This window comes from Periophthalmus magnuspinnatus, chromosome 12 (genome assembly GCF_009829125.3).
Source record: "Periophthalmus magnuspinnatus isolate fPerMag1 chromosome 12, fPerMag1.2.pri, whole genome shotgun sequence".
Taxonomy (NCBI): Eukaryota; Metazoa; Chordata; class Actinopteri; order Gobiiformes; family Gobiidae; genus Periophthalmus; species Periophthalmus magnuspinnatus.
Genome location: NC_047137.1, coordinates 6,342,539 through 6,357,424, shown reverse-complemented (window position 1 = coordinate 6,357,424; position 14,886 = coordinate 6,342,539). Strand labels below are relative to the sequence as shown.

General features: G+C 35.2%; 1 protein-coding gene across 1 annotated transcript; it reads left to right on the top strand.

The window, feature by feature from the left end:
• The first annotated feature begins 710 nt into the window (after nt 1–710).
• Nucleotides 711–10,997, top strand: LOC117379392 (progestin and adipoQ receptor family member 3-like). The gene is made up of 7 exons (XM_033976097.2): nt 711–876; nt 1,481–1,722; nt 3,012–3,174; nt 4,132–4,287; nt 5,336–5,533; nt 6,979–7,069; nt 8,459–10,997. The coding sequence occupies exons 2-7, from the start codon at nt 1,517–1,519 to the stop codon at nt 8,599–8,601; spliced, it is 957 nt and encodes a 318-aa protein (XP_033831988.1). The 5' UTR covers nt 711–876; nt 1,481–1,516; the 3' UTR covers nt 8,602–10,997.
• Nucleotides 10,998–14,886: the final 3,889 nt, after the last annotated feature.

Below are 14,886 nucleotides of genomic sequence, written 5' to 3'. Positions count from 1 at the left end.
CATATTTTAAGCCCCATTCACACATGCAATCTGACCTGGGAATTTACCTTCATTTTGCCAGAATAGGTTCATGTGTGAACAAAGCCTGATTTCACAGCATTTTTGATCTGGAAATTTCCCAGGTAAATATATACCGGGAAGGCGTATGTGTGAACAAAGCCAGAAAATAGCCTGGTTTCCTTAGTAACAATCTTGGTTATAAATTTGGTTTCCTTCATAATGAGCTTGGTCTCCTGGGTTACCTGTTTAGTTTCATTGGTAATGATTTTGGTTTCCTTGGTTACGAATTTGGCTTCCTAGGTTATGTTCCATTCTCATTCAGTTTAGATGATCCAGCAGTACAAAGTGGAAACATTCTGATAAAGTTAGAATACAGTTTTTTTTATTAATTTATTTTTTTCATTAAGGAAAATAATCAGATTTTATTACTTATTTTGGAGTTGCAATTTGTGACATTTGGGTTATTTTATTCACTTTCACACATATTGCATATTGTCTATCAATTCAGGACATGATCTAGACATGATCTGTTTATTGAAGTGCTTGCAAATTAAAGACTTAAATTGGCTACTTACCTTATTCGGCCAGATACTCCATATACAGCACTCTTATATTTAAAGTTCAGTTCACAAACAGCTTAAATACTTCAATATGTAGGTCGACTATACTCATTTTTCCCGCGTGGTGGCAGTAACGCACTGTCTTCTATTGTTTTCATTACTATGGTTAGACGAAGAACGTTTTAATTCACTGCTGCTGCTGGGATTTTGTGTTTGATTTGAGTAAAATGAGTAATCTAACTTAATATTAGCCTGCAATTTACGTGGATATGGCGTTACTGGAGACAATGCTTTGATATTCGCGCCGTGGATAATGGTAGGTCCTTTCATCCAGTTTTTGCTCTCTCGAAAGTGAAATCCTATCTGTAAACATTAGCACGTTAGCCAGCTGCTGCAGCAATGGACTCAGCCTCATCACTGCATTGTATATGTGCTTTCTTAGATATAAATACATTTAACTAGCCTGTTTGGTGTACAGACAATAACGAGGGGTTGAAAAAGAGGAAAGGAATGGTGCAACTAGCTAAACCAGAGTACATGTGAACAATACTATTTGAGTGATCATGTACAGGTGAGTAGCAGGTGTTTTTCGTCCACGGTGCAATCTTAGTTTTTATACATTTATACACTCTGGTATGTTACAGTTTTTAATGCTAACATTGAAAATTGTAGGGAAAGTATGAAACTGCCAGAATACTTATTAAGACAAGTTGATTTGCCATGTACCTACCTTGACTTATACAAAAATGCAAAATGTTTAATAGCGTAAGATCAAATACAGCCTGATTTGCTTTCATACTAAATAGTGGTAAGAGATATTTTGCAGGAATTAAAAAAAGGTTTCTTAAAATTATCATGAAAAACGTCTATACATGATAAATGTTTAATTAATCCGTTATTGTCTTCTATCCCTCACTCAGCCTTTGTGTCCTTTGCTGGACTTGTGAGAGAGCCTCATGAAAAGGATGCTGCTAAAGGTGCCTCAGAAGCTGCTGAAGACGGCCCACTACATCGAGCTGGGCAGTTATCAGCACTGGCCCGTACTCATACCTCAGAGGATACGACTGTACACGTATGAACAAATCCCTCCATTCCTCAAGGAGAACCCCTACATCACCGATGGATACCGGGCCCACCTGCCATCCAAACTCTGCCTCAAGAGGTGGCATTCTATGTTTTTTATATCCTAACTTAGAGGTGCGCTAGGTAACTTTATTGGTGGAGGCTCTGCCAACTGCTTGTGTCCATGTTATTGTATTGCCTGGAGTGTTCCATAGCATAACTCCTCTAGCTTGCATTTGTTTAATTACAAGTGTTTTTTGTTTTTTTTTCAAAATTACATGCATTCCTTTTGTGAGCAGGGTCATCTCTTCATCTGACCTATAATTTGGCCAAGTCAAGTTCTTGCCTCCATAGAATTAGATTTAATGCCATACTGTGAAAAATTCCAGGCAAAGCAATGACATCTCCGTGGCAACAAGCAAGTAGTCATCCCTCCGCCAGAAAAATTACATAGGGTGCCTTCAAAAAATTCTGTGAATGCTAGAAAATGTATTATAAGGTAATGGATGAGAAACTATTTCTTGAATAACCTTGACCTTTAACAGCACTCCACAAACGCATTGATATTTTAATACTGTGGGGTTCTGGTGTAAGGAAACACGCCAAATTTCTTCTGATTGTTTATTTCCTGAACACAGGGGCTACTGCGGGCCGTAACCCATGCCAAAGCAAGTGCAAAACAACAGCAGTCTCGACACACTAGAGCCAGGCTCCAAAACAGAATAGTAACTGATGAATTTAACCTTCACATTAACTTCGGCATAGCAACCAAGCAGCACAAAAGCAGCTACATTAAAAACAATACATAAACATTTACAAGAACAAAAGGTGTCAGCTTTGAACTAAACACAAAATATCAGATCATTGCAATACTGTTAAGGCTTAAACATCTACACCCTGCTATGTATCACACTTCTAATATTGCAATCTTTATAAAGATATGCTTTTTGTGATGTGTTCAGTATCAAAGTATGCAATGATGAGGGAACACTGGTATAACATGGTTTAAGGCTCATTAAAGTTAATTTTACAAAATATGTCCCATTGAAAGGTGCCTATAAATAATAACTTTATTTATCACACACACAGACACCATTTAAAATTCTTCCTATAAACTAAAAATAACCTATACTACTACACTGGCACAACAAAGACGCATTGTTGTGTAAACTCTTCATATTCTTTTCAAAAAGTATATCTTAAGTATTAATTAAATGCAGTAAGTGACATTTATACTATATTTTGTAAATTGAATGATTGAATATTAAAATAAAAGTTGTTTGGGTCACTACACTCTCTACAAAATCTATGTCTTACACAAGGTATGCCTCTCCTATTTTATTACTAGTGTTATTAATGATATGTTTTATCTCATTGTCACGACTGCAGTATTTTCATCTTGTCCAATGAGACGGTAAACATCTGGAGTCACTTGCTGGGCTTCCTCCTCTTCTTCTCACTGGCAGTCAATGACCTGTGCACTGTGCTGCCCTCCTCCGGAGCCAACAGGGAGGACTATGTCATCTATGCCATTGGATTATTCTGCTTCCAGGTGAAAATGTGAACACTACATTTGTTAAACCAGTAACACAAGTTATATTATCTCTATTAATTAATTATGCAGTGCAGGACTGTAGTCGACAAAAACATGTCCTGCCAATTGATTAGTTGAATAAAAAGGCTAAAATAAAAATTGCTCTTAAAACTTATGTATCTCTTTGTATCTGATCCAAACTGAAAAAGTACTAGAAAACAATGCCTATAAATGTATAAAGACAGATTAAGCTTGTGAATCATTTAATCTGCTTTATTGCATATAAATACCAAAAAATACCAAATCTTCAGATAATTCAGACACTCGGTAATTTCTCCTGTCTGCTGTTGTCCCATGTATGTCCTTATAATCTAAATAAAATGTTTAGTTGACTAATACATATTTTGGTTGACTAAGACACCATCAACCTATTAATCGACTACACAACTAAAGACCTACAGCCCTAATGCAGTGTATTTTAAATTGTAGAATGTATATTTCTTGACTTTAGTTTTCAGCTTTTTTACTCATTACATTATTCTATGTCATGTTACAGGCTATCAAGAGAACATCAGGTTTGTACAGTATAGAGTAGACAGACTACACAGTATTAAAAGACTAGAAACTGACTAAATTTTATTTTAGTTGGTACATCCTCATAGCATAATTTCCCAAGTAATTTTTCAAGGGCTTTTGGGAAAATACTAAAATACATTTTCTGTCAATAAGATGGCTGAGGCATTTTGCTTTTTTTTTTCTGACTGGCTGAGGACGGAGCCAATGGCATCTACAAATGCAGCAGGGTCTGGAGAGTGAAATGAGACAGAAAAGTCAATCTGGCCAAAAAATTATTTAGGCTCTTATGCTATGAGGCCAGTAATTTAATGGTCTATTTTGTAGATATTATTTATTAGCATCTGATCTGTTCAGCAGTAAATAAAAATGGTAAAACACTAAATTGTGGTTTGTGGTCAGGTGTGCATGCTGTGCTCTGTGGGCTACCACCTGTTCTCCTGCCATCGCTCGGAGAAAACCTGCCGCCGGTGGCTCTCGCTGGATTATGCTGGAATTTCAGTGGGCATCCTAGGCTGCTATGTTCCTGGAATTTTTTACGCATTCTACTGTGACGCCGTATGTAATCTTTATTGACCACTTAAGTTTTGTATTCGCCATTTCATTTCAGCCTTAGTATTACTTATTATATATATATATATATATATATATATATATATATATATATATATCTTTATGTACAATTTGATTTTAAGGGGCATTTTTGCAGAGTACAGAGAGACATTGAGCAATAAAACATGCACAATAATCCTCAAAGATAGATAATCCTGACTAAGATCCTGGCTCAAAGATGGAGAAGGGTCTCTGATTGCCTCAGTGGCAATCAAGGATAGAGCAAAATTCCCTATTCATGGTTTTCAGGCAAATCATTCCTTCCCGATTTGAACGATTTACAAGAATGCAATTCATAGTTTTAATTCAAATCAAAATATGAGATATTTTCAATCATAGACATTGTCTACTAATTGTTAAATAATTGATATTGTTGTTTTTGATTCTAAAATGGAAGGATTTCAGAGCTACCCATTTAGGAATCAGTCATCAGACAAATAAATTCACCTTTTGTTCAGCAGTCTAAGGTTCCATTTTGACCTGCACTATGTCGACCTAATGCGGGTGTGCAATCTGCCATCCACGTTCATCTTGAAACCACAAATCTCTCCTCTGAAGACAGTGAGGTACAGATTTTAAGCAGAGATTTTTTAAAAAATGTTGTTCTAGGAGAGTGTAGGAAGCTATTTTTGTGAAGAAAGAAAATGCCCCTTTGAACCGAAATGGTGGTTTGAAGTTTAATCTAGGAGCTGTTTACAGTAGTGTTCTCAGTTTGTGACCACAAGAAGACAATTAAATGCTAATTAGGTGCTCAACAAGGCTGAAGATGAGACAGCCAACACACAATGGGGGCATAACAACCCATAATGTTGTAAATGCTGTAAAGAAGAAGAGGGCAGTTTCACTCTAAAACTCCTCCATTTGGGGTGGGACTTGGAATAGGATCAATCCCAGTGGCTGAAGCCAGTTCTATCGACTGAAAACATCTTGATTACAAAAACAGAGATGACCACTGATGAAACTTTCTCTACAATAGCTTTCCTGTGTTTTTCAGTTTTGGCGGCAGGTGTACCTGATGACCGTGCTGTCCCTGATCCTGGCCGTGTTCTGTGCTCAGGTGCACCCTCACTATCTCAGTAATGACTGGAAGAGGATCCGCATGGCTATCTTCTGCTGTGTGGCCGGGGTCAGCGTGGTGCCTGCCTGCCACTGGGTCTGCCTCACCGATGGATTAACTTCTGATATTGTACAGGTTAAGCAAATGGGTTGTTTAGATAAATATACACAAGTGGACAAAATTATTGGTGCCCTTTGAGAGTTTTTCTTTCATTAACCAATGATCACAGAAATAACTTGAATCTGACAAAAGTCAGAAATAATAAGTCAGTCAGTAATAATAATTAAAGAATAAAAATTCTATGAAATGAAACCAATGAAAGGCAAACATTGCTTTTCAACCATGTCTCAACAGGAGTTTTCTTAACTTTTCAACAGAATTACTTAAAAAAATAAACTCATTAAACAGGCCTGGACAAAAATGATGGTACCCCTAAAAAACACTGAAAATATTGTGACCAAAGGGACATGTTAATCCAAAGTGTGTCCACTAATTAACATCACAGGTGTCTACAATCTTGTAATTAGTCAGTGGGCCTATATATAGGGCTACAGGTCGTCACTGTGCTGTTTGGTGACATGATGTGTACCACACGCAACATGGACCAGAGCAAAGGAAAGAGTTGTCTCAGGAGATTAGAAAGAAAATTATAGACAAGCATGTTAAAGGTAAAGGCTATAAGACCATCTCCAAGCAACTTGATGTTCCTTAGAATGTTATTTAGAAATTTAAGATCCAAAGTGGATTTAATGGGAGATGGCCAAGGAGGACACCATTGTTGAAAACGAATCATAAAAAACCCAGATTTGAATTTGCCAAACTACATGTTGACAAGCCACAAAGCTTCTGGGAGAATGTCCTATGGGCAGATGAGACAAAAATGGAACTTTTTGCCAAGGTACGTTTTTGCTGCATCTGGCACTGGGTGTCTTGAATCTGTGCAGGGTACAATGAAATCTCAAGACTATCAAGGGATTCTAGAGTGAAATGTGCTGGCCAGTGTCAGAAAGCTTGGTCTCAGTCGCAGGTCATGTGTCTTGCAACAGGACAATGACCCAAAACACACAGCTAAAAACACCCAAGAATGGCTAGGAGCAAAACATTGGACTATTCTGAAGTGGCCTTCTATGAGCTCTGATCTAAATCCTGTTGAGCATCTTTGGAAGGAGCTGAAACATGCCATCCTGAAAAAGCACCCTTCAAACCTGAGACAACTGGAGGAGTGGGCCAAAATACCTGCTGAGAGGTGCAGAAATCTCATTGACTGTTTTGCCTCAAAAGGGTGTGCAACAAAATATTAAGGGTAAGGGTAAGTTAAGGGTACCATCATTTTTGTCCAGACCTGTTTCATGAGTTTATTTTAATTTTTTATATAGTTCTGTTGAAGCATGGTTGAAAAGCAGTGTCTGACTTTCACTGGTTCAATTTCATAGATTTATTTATTATTACTTTTGTCAGATTCAAGTTATTTCTGTGACCATTGCGAGTTTTTCTTTCATTAACCGACGAGTACCAACAGTTTTGTAAACGTGTGTACATGGAATACATTTTGAAGTTAAACAGTTTTGTTGTTTGCACAGCTGTTCCTCCCTCGAGTGTTAATCATGTACCTGATTGCTGCATCAGCTTTCCTCTTTTACGTCACAAAGATCCCTGAACGGTATTTCCCAGGTAAGCCCTTCACCCATATTTATGAATATGGTTTGTTCAGAAAATTGTTTAATATAAAATATTTTTAAAAGAATAAAAATGCATGGCAAAAAATTTAATCTGTTTTTCCTTACTACAGTTTAGCTTGCTTTATATCGTATTTTCTGGACTATAAGTCGCACCAACGAAAAAATGCATAATGATGAAGAAAAAACCAAAAGTCACATTTTTTGGGGGGAACAAGAACAGACATTTTGTCTTTAAAGGCAAGTTATAATGGCAATAAAATGGAGAACAACATGCTGAATAGCAGTACAGCACGCTAATGTAACACATTTATATTTAGTGAACTGAATACATGTCTGGTATGTTTATGTAAGATATTAACAGTTGATCAGATAAGCTACTCTGATGTAACATATGCCGGCTTGTCCACAAACATGAGACACGAGTTCTTTTCACTGATGTTTACTGTGGTCTTACTACTTCATCACAGTTCACACCGTAGAACTAGCAAACACCTAAAATATAACATAACCTCTGGCTCATTTTACATATACAAACAAAATTACATATGAACGCATGGAAAATATACAAACCATTTTGGCCTGCTAGTAAACAAACGGGTGAACTGAAAACTTTATATTTTACTTTTCAATTGTTTAAGTAGTGCTCTGTAAGACTTCGCATTAGTGTTTAAAAAAAAAAAAAGGGCTGAACCGGAAAACAGGACGTTTTTCACAACCTTAAACTAGACTTGTCTACAATATTGTTCCAAATAAAAAATCACATTTATGGTCTTATAAATGAAGGGGAAATTAAATATGAAATGTATCAAAGAAAACAAGTCAGTAAATTAAATTTTCAGGTATTACAAGTTGTAACATGTATAATCAGCCAGTATATAACACATTTATTCAACTACATGAGGCATAGACAATGAACTGGAACTGAATACAACTTGAACTGAATGTCTGGTATGTTAATGTAGGATTAACAGTTAATCAGATAACTAAAGCATAAAAAAACAAGCTAACAAGTTTACTCTTAGTCTCACTCCAAATCACTAAATCCATTGAATTCTTCATCCTCGGTGGCGCTTCTGAACAACTCCATCTGCTCTGGAAGTAGATGAAGCGGCGCTTCCATGTGGCTGCCATACTGGTACAGAAGCCTAGAGTGCCCTCGCGCAGTTATCAGTGTGATAACGATCTGAAATGATATATTTTAATCATTTCACATGCAAGTCGCGCCCCTGGCCAAACTATACAAAAAAGTGCTCCTTATAGTCTGTTTTTTACAAACTTGGCTTTTGAGACATATTAAGTATTCCAGGTGTCAGCTTTGACATTCATTGAACCTAGCCAAATGATCAAGGTAAATATTCCTTTCTTCCACCTCCTCCTCCAGGCCAGCTGAACTACCTGGGCGCGAGTCACCAGGTGTGGCACGTCCTGGTGGTCCTGATGTTCTACTGGTGGCACCAGACAGCTGTGTACATTATGAGGTTCAGACACAGCCAGCCGTGCCCATCCCAGAGAAGGAGCAGCTAAGTTAAGTCAACATATCACATACACTACCAGTCATATGTCTAGACACTCCTTTTCATGTAATTCATTGATTATGACCATTTACATGGTAGATTCTTGCTGAATGCATCAAAGCTGTGAATGAACACACATGGAATGTAGTAAGCGAAATAAGTGTGGAATAGCTCTAAGCATTTTTTAAATATTTTAAATTCTTCAAAATAGCATTTACCCTTTGCTTTGTTCACTGCTTGGCATTCCACTAATGAACCCTGACAAGGCTGAAGTGAGAACCATTTCAGGAGACCTCATTATGAAGCTCATTGAGAGAAGGCCAAGGGTTTAGAGCATTTTCAACAAAGTAAAGGGTAACTACTTTGAGGACTTTTAATATAAAGCATGTATTAAACATTTAGTTTTGTTTTTTTTCTACAACCTCAATTCCAATGAAGTTGGGATGCTGTGTAAAAAAAATACAGAATACAATGATTTGCAAATCCTTTTCAACCTATATTGAACTGAATAAACTACAAAGACATTTAATGTTCAAACTGAAACTTTTGTTTTTATGCAAATATTCACTCATTTTCAATTTGATGCCTGCAACACGTTCCAATAAAGCTGGGACAGAGCCAACAAAAGAATGGGAAAGTTGAGGAATGCTCTAACCTGTTTGGAACATTCCACAGGTGACCGGGTTAATTGAAACAAGCCTGGAACGTGTTGCAGACATCAAATTGAAAATGAGTGTATATTTGCATCAAAACAAAGTTTATCAGTTTGAACATTAAATATCATGTCTTTGTAGTTTATTCAGTTCAATATAGGTTGAAAAGGATTTGCAAATCATTGTATTCTGTATTTTTTATTTTTTTTTTAAGTTTTCCAACAAAGTTGGGACGCTGTGTAACTGGGGTTGTATATAACACTGAAGGTGTGTCCAAACCTTTGACTAAAAGTGTACAAGGCCAGCTGATTGTGTAAAATAACATTGTTTTTAACTGGAGGCCAGTAATAGCATGAAAGTATTGGCACAGATTCAAGGTCAGTATTTCTGAAACAAATATTACTCAGACTCTGAAATACGAGCACTGAACAAAGTGGCATCAACTTTATAAACAATGCATGAATCAAAATATTAATGTCGAATGCCTAAATCTTGATGTTTTAATCTTTTATTTGATACTGTGTTTTTGTACATATCAAACAATATATTTTCAAAATGTGAAAAAAAATCAGTTATGTCTGGAAGTTTGAGCTGCAGGTACAAATGACAAAAAACTGGCATGAAACTGATAACAAAGGTATAGCACTATAAGTTATTGAAGAATATATAGAGGCACTTACTGAAAATAAAATGGAAATATAGAACATTTAGACATGCAATGGTGTAAAAATTTAGCGGGTTTTGAATCAATTTATATATTCATAGGTTTCAGAGTGATGAAAAACAGCACAATTCACATATCAATTAACAATTCAAAATAAAATATCTTTTTAAATGGTTAAAATCCTCAAAATGCCGCCTTTACATTCATAAAACTGAAACCCATGAATCGATTAAGAGTTATTGAAGAAACACTTACTAGTATCTGTCCAGAAAATAAAACGAATATACAGCGTGCAATTGAGTAAAACACAACCCAGCTAGTTAATGGAATTGGCAGTAAGGTTTTTAATCAATTTAAATATCCATGGGTTTCAGAGTGATGAAAAACAGCACAGGTAACATCAATTAACAAATGTCGCCTTTACACAGGAAACTGAAACCCGTGAATCCAATCTGAGAAGACCATCTACATTCTCATTGCAATTAATTAGCAACGTGAGGCAGCAGTTGACCTTCTATACACGGATTATTACAATTCAGAGATTTATATTTGACTGTATTTCAACTCGCTGTAGACAGATGGCGCTTTATTTATTTTTGAAGGGAAAATGAGCTACGCAAATCTTTTTTTGTTCTTGATGTCAGGGTCATTGGGCTAAATGTGCTGGTCAGACATCAGGACATCACTAAACAATGATTTCACTGTACGTTTTATGCATGTTCTCTGCCTTATTTCATATGTTTGTACTGTGTAAAAATATACAAAGTAACTTATTTGGAATTACTGTTACACCACTTTTGATGAGCCGAAAATGAACAATCAGGTGCTACAAGTATAACCATATTTTGCCTTTTATTTTGACGTGTGAAAATGTATATATTGGTTTGATTATCATGAACTGCTTGGTCTGTTGGTGGAAAAAAAACTTTTCTTTTTTTTGTTTTGTTTTTGATTGACTGGAGAAATGCTGGCACATGAAATACTGATATGTCAGTGTAAGTAGTACAAGTATAATATTTATTGGAGTGCCTATGTAAAAATCTATTTTTAAATACCTGGGGATGAATAAACGAGAATGCTGTACATAAATATCTGGAAAGTGTCTGTTAATGGTTGACGAGTCTTGGATTTCTGTGGCTTTGTGACTTTAATGGTTAATTCAAACTGGGTATTTGTCATATAACTGTTAAACTAACCACTATTCTCATGGGATGTGTTGTCTTGCTTGTTTAAATTATAGTACATTACTTATTACACATAGGTTTGTCACGATTATTACAGTATCGACCTACTGTTCAATATATGATAGATGGATACATTTTTTGGGGGGGTCAATATTTATTTTGGGAACTTTTTCTTTACTGTTCTGATTTGAACAGTAAAGGATTGATTAAATAACTTCTATGACTCATTAAGTGTTGCACTGATACATTGCAGATAATGTTAATTAAAATACTGCACTTATAGGATAGTTTTCTGGTGGGAAATCCTACTTTAGGGAGTTCACATCAGTAGCATAATTGAATATTATCTATTTTCTTCAGTATATCATACTTCAAAATTTGTTATGACAGGCTTAATTACACACACTACATTGTGATGAGTCGGCCGGACAGAAGTCAGCAGAGGTGGGTAGTACTCAGCTAATCAAGTAAATGTAACTCTTTTTTTTTTTAAGAAATAAACTTCTTGGAGTACTTTTTCTAGGAGCATACTTTTACTTCAAGATGAGTAATTTTATTGGTCTAATAGTACTCTTACTTGGTTATTTTTCCCACAGTGAGTAAGTTTATAAGTGACCAAAGTTATATGTTGACAATATGAAATTCTTTGAACATTTGTGTTTCTTGCACTGCTCCTTCATGTAAGATTTAGTTTTTCTCATTTTTGTCCATCCTTTGAAAATACCAGATTTAGGGCATTATTTAATTTGTTCTTCCAATTGCATCAATAAATTATAAATTAGATGTTATGCCCCAACAGTCATTCTTTAGGTTACTCGAGTTACTTGAGTGAAACATTTAGGGGTATTTTTTTTCTTTGCTAAATAACACTGAATGTTGTGGAGTCTTACTGGCAAGACTAAAGGTATTGGGCTTGTGTTGTTAAAACTATAGGTTTAGTTTTAACAGTTTCATAAATATCTCACCACGCACCATTAAAAATTATAAAACATTTTAAAAGGGCTTTAAACTATGGGCTGGTTGTGATAAACATGTCCCAACAAATGTAAGTGAACAGCATTATAATCAACTTGGTTTTAATTTCAAAAGTATTTGAAAATAGTTTGCATCATAAGAGACTGCAGTTAAAATAGCATTAAATGAAGTCATTTTATTAATGTGTGAGGAAATACTGTCAATACTTTAGAAACCAATATTTAAATTTGAAAAATCCAGTTATATGAACGTATCTAGGCAATATAACAAAATGTGAATTAAAGATTAAAGGTTCTTAGTCAAAACTATTTATGTTCCACAATTAATGACACCATGTGTGTGACTATAGTTAAAGTGGTATAGCTGAATGAGGTTTAAGACAATTCAGAAAACGGTGTTTTTGCTGTATTGTATTGAGACTTCCATACTGAAGGTGTGTCCAAACTTTTGACTGCTAGTGTACAAGGCCAGCTGATTGTTTTTAATTGGAGCTCAGTAATAGCATGAAAGTATTGGCACAGATTCAAAGTCAGTATTGTTGAAACATTCCACAGAATCTGATAACAAGAGCACTGAACAAAATGTATTTTATTTTATCAGGAAGTTGCATTGAGACTGCATCTCATTTACAAGGGAGTCCTGAGTAAAGCATACAACATTTACACTTAATAAAATGCATAGTAAAATGTACGTTTAATCACTGAACCTGTGGTCCACAGGCTTCAGTTAAAACAATTACAACGGCCTGAAAGGATGACAGATATAGTGTGCTTAAAATCACTTCAGGGAAGTACACTGTTTAGTTTGAGTTGGTTTATAAGACTGTTTAGCCTTACTTGGAGAGTGTTCCAGAAATTAGGGCAATGGACTCTAAAACCAGTTTTCCCTTTGCTCTGTGTAGATTTGTGGTACTGTTAAGGTCTCTCCTAAGACCTGGTATGGTAATGATGAGACCAGGCATCAGCTTTATAAACAATGCATGAATCAAAATATGAACGTTGTATGCCTAAACCTTGATGTTTTAATCTTTCATTTGATGTAGTGTTTTTGTACATATCAAACAATATATTTTCAAAATGTGAAAAAATCAGTTCTGAGTTTTTGTCTGGAAGTTTGAGCTGCAGATACAAATGACAAGAAACTGAAACTGAGAACAAAGGTACAGCACTATAACAGTTACTGAAGAATATATAGAGGCACTTACTGAAAATAAAATTGAAATATAGAACATTTAGACATGCAATGGTGTAAAAATTTGGCGAGTTTTGAATTGATTTATATATTCATGGGTTTCAGAGTGATGAAAAACAGCACAATTCACATATCAATTAACAATTCAAAATAAAATATATCTTTTTAAATGGTTAAAATCCTCAAAATGCCGCCTTTACATTCATAAAACTGAAACCCATGAATCAATTAAGAGAAGACTCTATGTTCTCAACACATTTAACTCTATAGCAATTAATTAGCAGCATGTGACAGCAGTTAACCTGGCATATACAAGGTCATTTAGATCAATATTTTTCTTCTGCACATGGATTATAAAAATTCAATTAAAATTCCCAGAAAAAAAATTACATTAGACCATTTTATTTCATGTCACTGTACACAGATCATGCTATTGTTTGTTTGTCTATTTTTTTTTTTTCCTTGTTTTTGACTGGAGAAATGCTGGCACATGAAATAGCGACATATGAGAAGTATAATATTCAATATTCATGTCTATTAATGGTTGAAGATTCTTTGAATGGATTTCTGTGGCTTTGTGACTTTAATGACTTAATTTAAACTGGCTGTCTGTCATATACACAAACAGTTAAACTAAACACTGTTCTCTAAACTAACCACTGTTCTCACAGGATGTGTTGTCTTGCTTCTTTAAATTATAGTACGGTATATTACCTGCTTATTACACAGAGGCCTTGTGATGAGTCAGCTGGTCAGACATCAGTAGAGGTGGGTAGTACTCAGTTACATTTAGTCAGTTACATTTACTTGAGTAACTTTTTTTTTTTCTTGTAATTTACAGTTTACTTTTTTGCAGCATACTTTCTCCTATATTAATAATATCTTTATTGATGTAATAGTACTCTTACTTGAGTAAATGTTTTGGTTATTCTTCCCACTGTGAGTAAGTCTACAAGTGACATAAATTTTATATTGACAATATGAAATGATTTGAACATTTGTGTTTCTTGCACCACTCTTTCATATAAGATTTAGTATTTCTTATTTTTATGGTCTATCCTTTGAAAATACCAGATTTGGGGCATCTTTGCTACATATCACTGAAGGTGTGTCCAAACTTTTGACTGCTAGTTTACAAGGCCAGCTGATTGTGTAAAATAACTTGTTTTTTAACTGCATAAAAGTACTGACACAGATTTAAGGTCAGTATTGTTGAAACAAATATTCCACAGAATCTGATAACAAGAGCACTGAACAAAATGTATTTTATCAGGAAGTCCCATTAAGATTGCATCTCAATTACAAGTGAGTCCTGAGTACACAGTTAAAGCATACAACATTTACACTTAATAAACTGCATAGTAAATGTACATTTAAACATTTACTGAACCTGTGGTCCACAGGCTTCAGTTAAAACAATTACAACGGCCTGAAATGATGACAGATATAGTGTGCTTAAATCCATTTAAGGGAATTACACTGTCTAGCCTTACTTGGAGAGTGTTCCATAAATGAAGGCCATAGAATCTAAAACCAGCTCTCCCTTTGCTCTTTGTAGGTTTGTGGTACTGCTAAGGTCAGTCTGTCATATGGTAATGATGAGACTTGCATTTAACCAGCCATCGACT